The sequence below is a fragment of the Numenius arquata genome, chromosome 15 (assembly GCF_964106895.1).
Source record: "Numenius arquata chromosome 15, bNumArq3.hap1.1, whole genome shotgun sequence".
Classification (NCBI taxonomy): Eukaryota; Metazoa; Chordata; class Aves; order Charadriiformes; family Scolopacidae; genus Numenius; species Numenius arquata.
In genome coordinates this window covers 1757813-1771529 of record NC_133590.1, presented here as the reverse complement: position 1 = coordinate 1771529, position 13717 = coordinate 1757813, and the positions used below count along the sequence as shown (strand labels likewise).

Genomic DNA, 13717 nt, shown 5'->3' with positions numbered 1-13717 from the left:
GAAAAGCTGGAGTGGACAGTGATGATGGGGGGTGTCTGAGTTGTGCCGGGTGTGCTCCAAGGCCAGGGTGTGTGTGGAGGGGCTGCTCAGTGGTTACTGTGGGCGGTGGAGCAGCTGTAACACTGGGGAGGGGGCTGCGTAGCACCCCAAGATGTGGGGTGGTGGTTGTGGGTGAGGGTTTATCTTGCAATGGGGTGACCGCTGGTCTGCGAGGGGCTGGGGGGAGGGGGTTGAGCTGTGGAGCTCAGACGGATGGCGGCGGGAGGCAGAAGAGAAGTTACTTGTTTTTCCAGAGAAAACAGGGAGCAATGAGTGTGATGGCCATGTATGTCTAAGCGCTCCCTGGAAAGATGCTAATGACGCAAAATACAGAGGGCTACAGATAAACTTGGGCTGTGGGAGGTGGGATTTTATTTGCGTTCTTTAAGTTTTGCAGTAAAATGACATAACTGATGATGTTTATTCCTGTGGCAGTGTGCTCAGCAGTCTCGCTCCGAACATTCCTACTAACAATATTTGATATTTTTTCCCTAGGTTTTTTTTCCATATTGTCCAGGGTGGAGGCGGTAACTGCCTGCCTCTAGTGAGAGGCTGTGGCAGGGGCTGGCTGCCCCCTGTCCCTGGCTGCCTGTGGGGCAGGGGCACGTTCCCCTGGCTGGAATGGGGTGCCCCTTTGGAGCTCTGGGAGGTGGGGAGCAGCCAGTGGGGTCGAGGCAATGCCCAAGGAGGGGCAGAGGGAGCGGGGATCACCCTGGTGCGGGGCAGGTGCCTGGTGGCCTCATCAGCCGGGAGGAGGGTGGGTGCAAGGCATCCTGCAGCCTCAATTCCCATCTTGTCCCGGGAGGCTCCCCTGCGGCGGGGCCAGCTCCGGTGAGAAGCCGCAGCGTCGGGCAGCCGGGCCTTGGGTAAATATCCCCATGGCCGCCTTCGTGCCTCCCTCACCCGTCGGGATAGGCAGACGCAAGAATGTGCTGGGTAAACAGGGCTGGAGCGAGACTGGGGTGGGTGGGCTGCTCCTCTTGCCTGCTGCTGGGGCAGAAGCAGCCTCTGCTGAGGGGCAGCACCCTGAGGGTCCAGCCTGAGGGCTGCGCCTGGTCCCAGTGCTGCTTGGGGGGGTCCTGGCTGGTGCTGGTGGGTGTCCCCGGGGAACCTTTTGGGAGGAGGTTGGAGGCTGTGGAGTGGGAGGTCTGGCAGCCGGGCAGGGTTGGCTGGGAGCCGCAGACAGGGCTTTCAGGCGGTGTACAGGTGGGGTGCCCAGGGATGGAGGCAGGGATCCTGGCCCAGGATTTGGCCCCCACTATGCTCAGGCTCCCCACATGCGTTGCCAACTCCCAGCCTGCAGATCCATCCCCCAGGGATGATGGAGGGAGAAACCTGTCTGCCAAACACCACCAGACTCAGCTGTGGGGCTCCCCTGTCCCACCCCCCCACCCCCCCCATCCTCCTGATCTCACCCCCCTCCCAGGGTCCCTGAAGCAGCAGGGATGCCCGTGTCTCCAGCAATGCCTGTGACCACTGGGAACGTCGTCCCTCAACTTGGCCAGGCTGCCCAGCTTTGGGCATGGAGCCTGGAGCAGGGCTAGAGCCGGAGCCCAGGGTGACCCCACTCCCTTGGATTACCCCACTCAGTAGCCAGGACTGGGTGCCCCCTCCCATCCTTCCTGGGGTCCCTGACTGAACCCCAGGGGGAGGCTGTCCATGAACCACAGGGATCCGGCCACAGGCTTCTCTGAGGTGACATATTTTACTGCAGTAAATACTGTGGATGGGCAAAGGGTACCTGGGCTGCGTCTTGGCAAGAGTGTGTGAGGGATGCAGCAGGGCTGGTCTGGAGGGGCTGGGAAGTGGAAAACCCCCAGTGAGCCATGTGGGATGGGAAGGGTGGGGGAGCCCAGACAGGGGCCGTGCTGCTCTGGGCACTTAGTCTTGAGCAGGGCACTGGGGCAGGAGAGACCTGCTTTGGCTGGGGTCTATCCCTGCGAAGGTGGGATAATCCAGGGCTGGGGTGAGGGTATGGGATGCTTTGGGCTGGAGCATGGATTTGAGGGGTCTGGGGCCGGGGACACAGGGGTGCAGGGTAGGGGTCTTGGGTGCAGCCAAGGGGTTCCAAGAGGGCCAAGCAGGGATTCTAAGTGCATGCAAGGGTCCCTGGGGTGCCGGGGAGAGGGCTTGGGGGTATCCAAGGGGATGCTCACAAGCATGCAGAGCAAGGGTCCTGGGTGCAGCCTTAGCTCCTGGGTGTGGGGAGGGATCCCGGGAGGAGAGCAGAGGTCCCAGGGTTGAAGGGCAGAGCTCTTGGGACAGGGCAGGGGTCCTGGCTGTGGATCCAGGCTCCAAGAATGCAGCTGGGAATCCTGGGAGTGCAGAGCAAGGTCCTGGGGCACAGTTAAGGGGCTGAGGGGAGCAGAGCTGGGGTCCTGGGGTGCAGCGTCAGGCCAGTGCAGGAGTCCCAGGGCAGAGTGGGCAGAGCCCTAGTGCTGCCCGGCCCCATAGAGCAGGGGGTGGTAGAGGGGGCAGGGGTAGGAGAACATGAACTTGACGGCGAACTTCATCTCCTTGTTGTGCTTCTGCCAGGGGTAGATGGCGAGGAGGAGCAGGCGGCCGCCCACCTTGCGGCCCATCACCAGGAAGCTGCCGCTGAGGCTGTCGAGCTGGGGGCAGGGGCAGGTGCCCGCGTTCCTCATGTGCAGCACCATCTTCTTGGTGTCCTTGCGCTTGAGCGGGCCCAGCTTCAGCACCTTCTTCTTCTGGGCAGCCACCAGCCGCCGCTCCCCGTTCTCCTCTGTCATCTCCTTGATACGCATCTTCACCACTGTGTGGGGCACAGTTGGGGAGGGGGTAACACTGACCTGGGGGTGCTGCTGGGGGTGGGTCTGGGCTAGGCATCTGTACAGGACAGGGTGCAGCCTGGCCCTGGGGTGGGACCCAGAAGCAGGGTTTCTGGGGAATTTACTGTGCGGGGAGGGGAAGGGGCTGTTGGTGAGGGGTTCAGCGGAGGCCCCCAGTGACCCTCCCAAATGTCCTATTCTGCCTATCCCCCCACCCATGTCTTCTCCTTTGGTGCACCCATCCCATCCACACAGGGTCCAAGGGAAGGGCTCTGGAGGGTCTCCCATGAGGATGTCCCTGTAAAGCCGTGCCCTTCACCCGACCCTCGCCTGGGCTGTCAGAGCTGGGGGAGGGCTGCCCCTTGCCAAGGGGTGACCAGGAAGGGGACCCCAGCACTCACCGAAGTCACTGGAGCACATCTGCTCCATCATGCCGTCTGCCTTGTGCTCCATCTCGCACTGGGTGCAGATCTTGGACACTGTGGTGAAAGACCAGGCGCTGTCACATCTCTGTTGCTGCTGCCTGTCACCCAGGCCAGCTCTGCGGGGAGAGGCTGGGAGAGTCCCAACACCCCCCTGCTCCCTCCCCAGCTGTGTCAGGGTGATGCAGGGGACACAGATCACCTAGCCGGCTGGCATCCCAGCACCCCCATGGAGGAGCGGCATATGGGGACACCCCCTGTCCACCTGCCAATATTTTGGGGCACAGCAGCAGTAGTGAGGGTGGCCCCAGCCTGAAGGGTGTCACAGCCCTGATCCTGACTCTTGGCTGCCTTTGGGTGATGTCCCCTCTCCTGCCTGAGGGGACAGCCACCCCCTGACAGCAGCGTGGGGTTGATACCCACAGGTGCAGGATGCTCTTTGCTGCTGGGATGGGACCCAGCGGGAGGAGAGGGACACAGCTCTGCCATGTGTCCCCAGCAACTCCCGCCTCGTCCCACGTTCACCCCGAGTGCTGCTCCCATGGCTGCTCTGCTCTCCCCTGTCCTGGGGCAGGTCTGTGCGGGCAGCTGGATGCCTGGCTCCCCAGACAGCGAGGGCTCCCCAGCCAAAGCAACTGATGCTGCTGGTACTGTGCCCACTCCTGTCCTGCTGCAGACAGAGGGTCCTTGGCCGGTGCCAGCACCCTAGGCCCTGCTTCCAGGGGTGCAGGGGCTCTGCAGGAGGACCCTGCATGCGGGTCCCTGGCTGCGTGGGGACATACTGCTGGCAGGTGCCATGCGTGCATCCCCATCCCATTGCAGTGCCCTTCCTGCTTACCTGGCGGTGGGGTAACCTTGCTGTTCCCAAACTGGACGGCGATGCAAAGCTCATGGTCGGAGGGGAACTTGCCACAGTGCAGCATCTCGGGCCAGGGGAAGCCGTAGGACTCCATGACGGGGGCGCAGGAGTCACGCACCACCTCGCAGAGGGAGCGGCAGGGATAGACGGGCCGGTCGAGGCAGACGGGGGCGAAGAGGGAGCAGAGGAAGAGCTGGGTGTCGGTGTGGCACTGCTTGGCAAGCAGGGGCACCCAGCTGCTGGCCTGCTGCTTGGCCTCAGCCATGGTGTCGTGCTCCAGCAGGTTGGGCAGCCGCATGCGCTTGTAGCCCACGTCGCGACAGAGCTGCATGTCGGGTGGGATGTCGAGGCACTGCGGCTCCCTCCCGTAGAAGCGCCCGTGGGGCTGGCTCTCGGGCTGCCAGCCGTAGTAGTCGTAGTGCTGTCCGCCGCCCGGGGACCCCGCCAGCGCCAGCGCCAGGGCCAGCAGCGCCGTGCCCCGGACCCCCGGGGGGCCGCCTGCCCGGGGCATCGCCGCCGCCGCCGCCGGCCGTGCCTGCCGAGCGGGACGGGAGCGGGACGGGGCGGGCTGCATGCTTGCCCTTAGCGCCTCCCACGCCCGCAGCCCTTTCTAAGGAGCCCGGGGAGGCCTCGCCGGCAGCCAATCTGCTCCGGCTGCCGGGCCACCCCCCGGGGCTGGCCCCCCCCCCCCCCCGGCCCCACGCCAGCCTGCCCCGACGGCCACCGGGCTGCCGCTTGCCCTCCCGCCCCGCTGGGGTGGCCGGCTGGGTGCCATCTGCGTGCAGCCTCCCCAGCCCACCCCAGCTCCGTGTGCCCCCTGGGGTGATGCCACCTGGCAGAGCTGGCTCACCTGCCCCATGGGGGTGTGTGTTGTGGGTGCAAGGTGCCCCCTTTGTCCACCAGCCCCTCTGCCCCCATCCCCCCCCGGCATCCCAAAGGTACGCCCTGGCATAGGGCAGGGGACACTGATTTCTACTCTATGCTCCCCCCCCCGGTCTCCTGTGCCCCATAGCGTATGGGTTTGGGGGTGCTTGAGGTGCAGATGATGGAGGAGCAGGACACCCCAGAGGCTTCATGCTGCAGCACTGGGGGGCAGCTGGGGCACCCACGTGCTAGGTGCCACATGTGGCATCAATGCCAAGGTGATGTCATGGGCACAGGTCCTTATTCCTCATGGATGGCAGCATGCACCCTGGGCAGCCCATGGTCTGTTGGGGACAGGCATAGCTGGGGTTACACCTCCCAGCAAAGGGCTTGTACCCAGGCACTGCCTGGGGCACAGGCAGAGCTGGAGCCTGAGAGGGGTGAGGGAGGGCAGCTCTGGGGCCACATTCCCCCATCCACTGGTTGCAAGGCTCAAGAGCCCATTAGAAACCCATTTGTCTGCAGGGGTTATCTGGGACACCTCCTCCGCTTCCCACGATCGATGCCCCTGCCTGGCCAGCGGGCTCTGGGCTGCCTCTGGCCCCTGCCCGCCGGATAAGGCAGCTCTGTTAATGGGCGACAGAGCAAACAGCCTGGTGCAGGCAGGTGATAGCAGCTGCCCTTTGCCCTGAGCTGGGGGGCAGGGACTGTCCCCCCAACCCCAGTGGGATCCATCTGCTTTTGGGCCATGTTGGAAGCCTCACCTGCACACCCTGCAGTTGCCTGCAGCCTGCCTGCCCTCCTCATGCCCTCCGAGCCGGGCACAGCGCCTGGCACTGCATCACGCAGGGATGCTCGCTGATGGACCAAGAGTGGGCTGAGCTCATCCTGCCCCAGCCAAGCCCCAGAGATGACACCATTAATGTGTAACTGCCGGGAGCACGATAAGATACAGCTGCGCTTTATCGGGGCTGCCCGGTAGCATGAGGGAGGGTGCTGGAGGCATCAGACTGTCACAGGAGGAGTGAGATTGCCTGGAGATAAACGCTGTTAGAAAATAACTAATCCGTGATGGATGGGCCGTAGCAGGGCAGCCGGGGGAGCTCAGCTAATTGCCATGGGAGCCGGGCTGGGGTGGGTGAGACCTGAGAGCCAGAGGAGGGAGGTGGAGGCACGGGGAGCCTGTGTGTGCAGGACGGAGCTGCCAGTGTGTGGGATGCAGAGCAAACCTTGCCCCGTGGGTGCGCAGTGTCCCAGGGCTGTCCCTGTGGCACTACCAGCAATGATGCTGTCCTGCTCTTGGCCACAGACCAGTTCCTGGCTCTCAGCCCACCCTGTCCCCCAGCCCAGTTCAGCCCCTAGCACCCACAGTTCCTCGCAGGAAGGTACTGGGAGTGCCGAGCACCCTGCGCTGGCTGGCACTCCACCAGGTGAAAGTAAAGTGGCTGGCAGGGCTGGGGGACAGCAGGGGGAATGACGGGCTCCCTGCCAGCTGGCCTGCCCCCCCGTCTGTCACGACGCCTTCATTAGAGCCACTGAGTCACCTCTTGGCGGCATTGCCACGCTGGGGGGAGCAAGGCTGGCACCTGGAGGGGGGTGTCCAACCTCTGCTCCTGCCCTGCCAGGTGTCCTGGCAGCCTTGTCCCTGTGCTGAGACCTTGCCTCTGCCCTTCGGGGGTTCTTGCTGCACCCACATTGCTTCCTTAACCCTTCCCCACCCAGGCTGTCCCAGGGCTGGGGGAAGACATAGCCAGGGGAGGTAGATCTGGGCTGTACCCCAGGGAAAGGGATGGTCCCAGGGCAGCTGGAGGTGGCATCCTTCCCTGTGCCCTGTCTGCGCAGGCTGCTCTGGTGCCTGCGTCCCCATCCTGCGCCCATGCAGCTGGCTGGAGGACTGACACTTGCGCCTGTCACTCCGAGGAGCCGGCTGTGCTACCGCCTGTGTCACCTGTCACAGCAGCGAGTCCGGAAGCGGAGCCATGGGGGCTGCCCCCTCCACGGTGGGGACCTCGGGGATGGCCAGCCAGGGTGGCATGGTAAGAGGACATCCCCTGGGGGTGCCCCTTCGCCACTCTGGGCCCTCCCCAGGGACTTGTGCCTGGCTATAGCACAGAGCAGATCTGAGCTGGGGGAGCAGGAGACTCCCAGGAAATGAAATGCTGAGCAGGGTCCTGATCACCCCTTCCTGTCCTCTCCCGTCATATCCCTGCTTCATCTCCTGCCGTAGCTTTGGGTGCTGCCGACCTTTTTCTGTGGGCAGAGATGCACTCCCTGGGGCTGAGCGGGCTCCCTCCCATCCTCCTGTCCCCCCCACCTTCTTGTCCTCCCTGTCCCAGCCCCATCCCAGGCTCCCGGGACTCCTGGCTCCCAGGCTGCACCAGCGCCAGGCATGGAGTGCGCCTGCTGCGGAGCAGGGACCCTCGGGGACTGGCCATGCAGGGACATGTGTCCTGGTGTGTCTGGCAGCTCCTGAGAGAGAGCACCCTGGCATGGGGGGCAATGTGGGGTTGGCACCACGGCTCTGTGGGGGTGGCCCTGCCTGGGGGTGGCTGAGGGAGACTGGGGCACAGCTGGGGGCACCGTGGGGCTGAGCTGGCCTGGTGGTGCGGAGGTGCCCGGCGGGGCAGGCAGTGGGCAGGGGCAATGGTGGTCGTGCACTTGCCCTGCGCCCACACACGCTCCCGCTTGCCCGGCAGCCCCAGGAATGTGGCTGGCAGTGCTCCCGGCCCAGCTGCGGGGCCGAGGCCACCCTGGCGCCCTCCCAGCCCCCTGGGCAGCTCCTGGCCCTGGCCGGCTCCCGCCAGCCTGCACACAGACACCCTGTTTGCTGCTGGCCCCCCTGGCTCCGGCCCCAGCCCCCCCTCTGCGGGACAGGGAGGGGGCACCACGCTCTGTGTGGGGATCCCTCTGGGAAAGAGCCCCTTCGCATGGCACTGTGCATGGGGACACGGGGACATGGGGACCCTCTCTGCAGTGCTGCTGCTCCCCTGCCCCACTGGGGAGCTGGGAAAAGCCACCCACCTCTGCTCTGTCGACGGCGCAGGGGCAATCCTCGCACAGCCACGGCTCCCAGCTGGCACCTTTGCCAAAGCTGGACCTTGGCACCTTGCTCCCAAACCGCATCGCCCTCTGCTTGCCTGTTTGCAGGAGGATGCTGGCCTCCCTCCCTCCCCACCATGCACTCCTGCGGGGTGGGCTGGGGGGGCTGCCCCCACCCTCTCTGCGGGGGCACCCAGCGGAAACGGGTCCTGGCACCACCCATTAGGAAGGACGCAGCTGGATGCAGTGGTGCTGCGGGTGCCCTGGAGGGGTTCCTGGGCTGTAGGGCTGATGAACCCCAGGCCGGAGCATTCTCCGTGCCCTGCATGAAGGGGCAGAGCTGGGGCACTGGGAGCCGTTTTCCAGTGGCTCCGAGTGTGGGGGATGTGCCCCCTCCTCATACTGGTGCACACACCTGGCGTCTCCCAGGAAAGGTTATCAGCTAATCACCCTGCCCCGCTGGCTCTGCACGCCTCCAAATGTCACCGTTGTCCTCGCTGGGGTGGTGAGCTCATTCTCACCCCCACTGTTGATGAAAGCCCCCCCAGTACCATGTGAAGCAGCCGCCAGGGCCCGGCCCTGCCATGGCCCTTTTGAAGCAGAGCCAGAACTGCTGACAGCCCTGACGGGCTGGGGAGGGGGCTTGGCATGCAGTGGGTGCAGGATGGGGCCCCAGAGGTTGGTCCCGGGCTAGTCACAGGGCTCCATCTGTCCTCCATGGCCCACAGCCACCGTGCCAGGACTGTAGGGAGGGCCGGGGTGCATGGACACGCTGGGGACAGACCCCAGTCCTGGCCTGGGAGCCAAGCACAGGGGCTGGACCAGCGGTATTGTTGGGGCATGGCTACCACACTGCGATGGGCATGGGCACGCTGGCTGCACGGGCCTGGCTGCAGGGGCCCCAAGCGCACCCCATGCCTGTCCCGTGGGGCCAGGGGCAGGAGCTCTGGGTGCTCAGCCAGAGCCATGGGTCAAGGGGAGGTCTGTGGGGTCTGTCTGCGGGACACGTCAGAGCCCCCTTGCTCCAGGTGCAGGGGAGGACCCAAGCAGGAGAGCAAAAGCAGCTCTGGCAGCAGACGTGTGGTGGCCACCCGCTCTGCCAGGCAGCCTAAAAATAGACCCTCAGGGCTCAGCAGATAGAGCAGAAGAGCCAGAGCCCTGTTGCTGCAGGCACCCTGCCAGCCCCCACCCCAACATACAGTGCCAAGGGCTGGGGGGGCGGCAGGGCCACGCAGCACTTTGGAGCTGCCCTGAGCCCCGACTGCCCCTGTTCCTACTGCCTGGGATCCTATCAACTACACCAGCCCCCCCTCCACCTCTGCCCTGCCCTTCTGGGAGCCATGGCACAGCGTGGCCCTGGTGGGCTCCAGGTATGCTGGGGGCTGCAGGAACCTCAGGGAAGGCCAGGAGCCACGCAGGGAGGGGGAGAACGGCGGGGTCCGGGCTGTTCCTGTCCTGCCTGCCACTGGGCAAGGCTTGCTCCTGGGTATTATGGCTGGCAGAAGATGGCTCCCCATGATGGGGTGAAGATGTCCCACCAATGGACATCCTTGACGTGTGCCCTGGTCCTGCAAACAACAGGTCTGTGTCTTGTGAGGCAGCTGGAGCCCAGGACTGAGGGTCCAACTCCTGGGCTGGGTTGGTGCAGCCAGAGAAGGGGCATCGCTGGAGCAGCACCACAAGGCGTAGGTAGATGGGCAGAACCTGGGGTGGCAGGGACAGCTGGGCTCCCCCGGCTGCTCTCGGCCCCTCTCTGTGGAGTGGGAGAGCAAACTTCATCTGCTGGCAGGCACAGCATCGCCATGGCAACTGGCAGGGTGCGGGCAGGCGAGCCCTGACGTGGCGGTGACAGCAGCACGGGAAGGAGCCGGGATGCAGAGCCTGGTCTTGGGGGCATCTGGGGACACGCTTGGGCATGTGAGTGTGGGCATGTGCATGCCTGGGGGTGCACAAGGGTGCAGGCGGATGCATGCATGCACAAATGCCTGTGTTGGTGTGTACGTGTGTGTGTACATGGGAGAGCACCCCCACTTCCCTCCCAGGGGGGCTTTGGCTCTGTGGCACTGGGTGTACCCCACTGCTCTGGCAGGGAGGCTCTGGATTCCAGGAGCAGCAGGATTGCCCCCAAAAATATGGGATCTGTAGCTTTGCATTTGATGTAGAGATGCACCCTATGACTTAGGTCCCTGCCTGCACATGTCCCTTGCTCATAAATGCTGCCACACTCCAGCATGCCAGGGCTGCCCACCAGGATACCTCCCGCCCCCAGGGCTCTGTCTCTCCTCACACTGGTTCTCAGGGCAGGGAGCGGGAGTCAGCCGGAGCTGCCCCTGTTTCGTCAGGGCGGCTGTGGTGCAGGCAGCCGGCCGTGCTGTGTTAGCAGCCCGAGCAGACACGCTGGCAGGGGCCCACACTGCCTTCAGCATCGCCCAGGTGTTGAGGGAAGGGCTGGCTGGCTGCTCTCCTGCCTGACAAGGGCCCTGTGCCCAGTCACTGCATCCCTCCCGCCGCATCCTGGCCCCAGCTGTGAGCACCCCCTCCTTCGTCTCTCTCGAGAGCCTCTGTTCCCCCTGCTTGGCATTTCCCCGGCTTTAATTGAGCTGTCAATAGGCAGAGATAACAGGGAATTCGTTAGCTCCCCTCTTTGATGTCTTCGACCGCAGCACCCGCTCCAGCCAGCTGCAAACCCTTCGCAAACAAACACCTTCAGAGGAGGCCCTTTGGCACGGCGGGCTGCCAGCCCCACGGCCGGCCCCTCAAATCCCCACGGGGCCACCGCCCCGGCTACCTCCAGCAGCACCCCCTCGGCACCCAATCCTTTCCCCCGGGGACCTACAGCCCGCACCCCTCGGCTGACGGGCCCCCTGTGCTGGCCGGACCGCCGGGACATACAGCAGCTCTGTGTGTGTGTGTGTGTGTGTGTGTGTGTCCCTCCCCCGGGGCAGCCGGACCCCGGTACCGCCGTCCCCAGGGGTTCCGTGCCGGTATCGGCGGGCGCCCATCCCCGCCGCCTCGGGGCGGGCCGTGGCGGGGCCGGGCGGCTGCGCACACGGGGCGGCCGGGCCCGCCTCCGCCGCTCGGCACGGCAGCACCGCGGACAGCGCCGGTGTCCCCGCGCCGCTCGGCACGGCCCCGGTGACAGCGCCGGTGTCTCCCCGTCCCCCCCCCGTCCCCCTCTCTCCCCGCCCCGCCTCGGCACAGCCCGGCCCGGCCATGGCCACGGAGGTGGGTGAGCGGCGGCACGGCGGGGGCCATCCCGGCAGCAGGCACCTCCCGGAGCCGGGCTGCGGCGGAGCCCTCCCGCTCTGCCCTCCCCTCCCGCCGCCGCCACCGGCTGGCTGGGAGCGGGGGAAATGGGGCCAGCGGGGAGCGCGGTGGTGTGGGAGGGCTGCGTGGGGCTGGGGTCCGCCGTGGGGTGCACTGGAGGGGGGGGGGGGGGTGTCAGTGTGGGGCTGGGAGGGGTGCGCGGCCCTGTGTGCACAGAAAGGACAGTGTGTGGGGGGTGCCAGGGGAGGGGGGTAAAGGGAGGTGCCCTTGTTGGAGGGAGCACCCTTGTTGGGTCTGGGGTGGGATGCCCCGGGAGGAGGAGGGGGGGGGGGCGGGGGGGGAAGCTGTGGGTCCCTCTCCCGGGTGCTGTGGGTGGGAGCTGGGAGAGGGGCAGATGGTCTGTGGGGCACACGGCAGGGGTGGCCCCGTGTCACTCACGGGGAAGCACAGGGAGGGGTTTGACACCCGCCCTTGGCACAGCCTGGCCCCTGCATCCTCCCATCCTCCTCTCCAGCCCCCTGCAGCTGCCCCACGGCTCAGAGCCCAGGGAGCTCGTGTTCGCCCTTGTACCCCGGGGGGTGCCAGGGCTGGCGGGGCTGGGCTGAGCGCCTGCCACCGCTGTTGTTGCCCATCCCTTTTGTGCAGCTGCCCCACTGCAGCCTGCCCAACCGTTGTGCTGCCACTGCAGGCTCGCTGCCGGTGGCCTCCTGCTCTACTCACTTCCCTCCTCCTGCCTGGGAGCTGCTGGGGTGGCTTCATGCTCAGGCGCTGCCAGGGACAGAGGGCTGTCCTCTCCCCGGGCTGTGGCCCTCCAGGGGCACACACCCAAGCATGCATCATGGGCCAGGTGCCAGCCTGGGGCACGAAGTACACACACATGCCCATGCCCCAAGCAGGGAGCGCTGCTGTGACATCCTCCCCTTGCTGCCATCCTCCCCTCACCCCTGGCCTCACACCTCCTGCACCAAGCTCTGCTCGTGGCATGACACAGCCCATGCCAGGGTCTTCCTGCCTTGGGGTTCGTGAGCCTGCAGCCTCCATGCCCTGACGTTGGGGGAATGGCACTGCTCCCGGGGTCCCCATCCTCCAGCAGGGATGCTCCACACCTCCACAATGCGCTCCCCCCAGCTCACCTCCTTGCTCCCCAGGTGCACAGTCTGCAGGAACTGCGGCGTAGTGCATCCCTGGCCACCAAGGTCTTTGTGCAGCGGGATTACAGCGAAGGAACCACGTGCCAGTTCCAGACGAAGTTCCCTGCCGAGCTGGAGAGCCGGGTAGGGAGCCTAGCAGGCCAACAGGGTGGGAGGTACCCTATGTTGGTGCCCTGTGGGGAAAGGGGTCTGAAGTCATGGGGCCTCCATAGCTGGCCCCAGGCCAGCCAATGCTGCTGGGTGCATGCTATCACAGCCACCTTGTCCATTGTGTGAGGGCTTGGGTGCTCCTGGGGACCAGGAGGCTCTGGTGCAGAGCTGCAGGTTCAGCAGGTCTTGGCATGGTGGTGGAGGTGGGCAGGGGTCAGGAAGCTGAGGGTTAAGTGCTGGGCAGGGAGGAGAGAGTTAAGTGCTCCCCAAGTTGCTCTGGGGATGGGGACAGGAGACTGCAGGGGGTCAGTCTCTGGCTGGACTCTTCTTCACCCCATTTTCTGCTCTAGATCGAGCGGCAGCTCTTCGAGGAAACTGTGAAAACCCTTAACAGCTTCTACGCCGAGGCAGAGAAGATCGGGGGCAGCTCGTACCTGGAGGGGTGCCTGGCCTGTGCTACTGCCTATTTCATCTTCCTCTGTATGGAGACACACTATGAGAAGGTGCTGAGCCCCAGGGGAGGGCTCGGGATGGGCATGGCTGCAGGCCTGGTGGTGGGCACAGGGATGGCACAAGGGGCAGGGGGCTGGAGGCCAGAGCTGGCATCAGGGCTGGCAGGTGCTGAGTGTCGTTCTGCTGACAGGTCCTGAAGAAGATCTCCAAGTACATCCAGGAGCAGAACGAGAAGATCTATGCTCCGCGGGGGCTGCTGCTCACCGACCCCCTGGAGCGTGGCATGAGGGTCGTATCCTCTGGGCAGCGTGGAGCTGGGGAGACAACAAGGGTGAGGGATGGGGGTGGAAACTGGGGGTGGGTGCTGGGCAATTAGATTTGTGGCTGGCACATCCCACTGATGATCCTTAGCAGGGCCCAGATCGAAATCTCCATCTACGAGGACCGGTGCAGCAGTGGCAGCTCCAGCAGCGGCAGCTCCAGCAGCAGCAGCGGTGGTGGGGGTGGCGGGGTGGGGGGCCGGTGACTGGCAGGGAGTCCCTGCAGGGACTCGTACTGCCGGGACAGTGGCCTTTCCGAGCTCCGCAGGCTGCACTACCAGAGCACCCGCTTCTGAGCCCAGGGTGGGTGGGAGGGGGAGGCTGGGGGCTGCCCAGCGGGGCTGCCCACCCCCCTCTGCTCTGT

General features: G+C 65.4%; 2 protein-coding genes across 2 annotated transcripts; one reads left to right on the top strand and one right to left on the bottom strand.

Annotated features, from left to right (window-relative positions):
* Positions 1-2471: 2471 nt before the first annotated feature.
* On the bottom strand, positions 2472-4620 carry SFRP5 (secreted frizzled related protein 5). The gene is made up of 3 exons (XM_074159026.1): positions 4089-4620; positions 3230-3307; positions 2472-2812 (listed from the first exon to the last, which is right to left on the bottom strand). Exons 1-3 carry the CDS (start codon positions 4618-4620, stop codon positions 2472-2474), a joined length of 951 nt encoding a protein of 316 aa, XP_074015127.1.
* A 2332-nt stretch (positions 4621-6952) lies between these two features.
* GOLGA7B (golgin A7 family member B) lies at positions 6953-13559 on the top strand. Its single transcript, XM_074158997.1, has 5 exons — positions 6953-7009; positions 12428-12553; positions 12931-13083; positions 13224-13325; positions 13455-13559. Exons 1-5 carry the CDS (start codon positions 6953-6955, stop codon positions 13557-13559), a joined length of 543 nt encoding a protein of 180 aa, XP_074015098.1.
* The last annotated feature ends 158 nt before the right edge of the window (positions 13560-13717 follow it).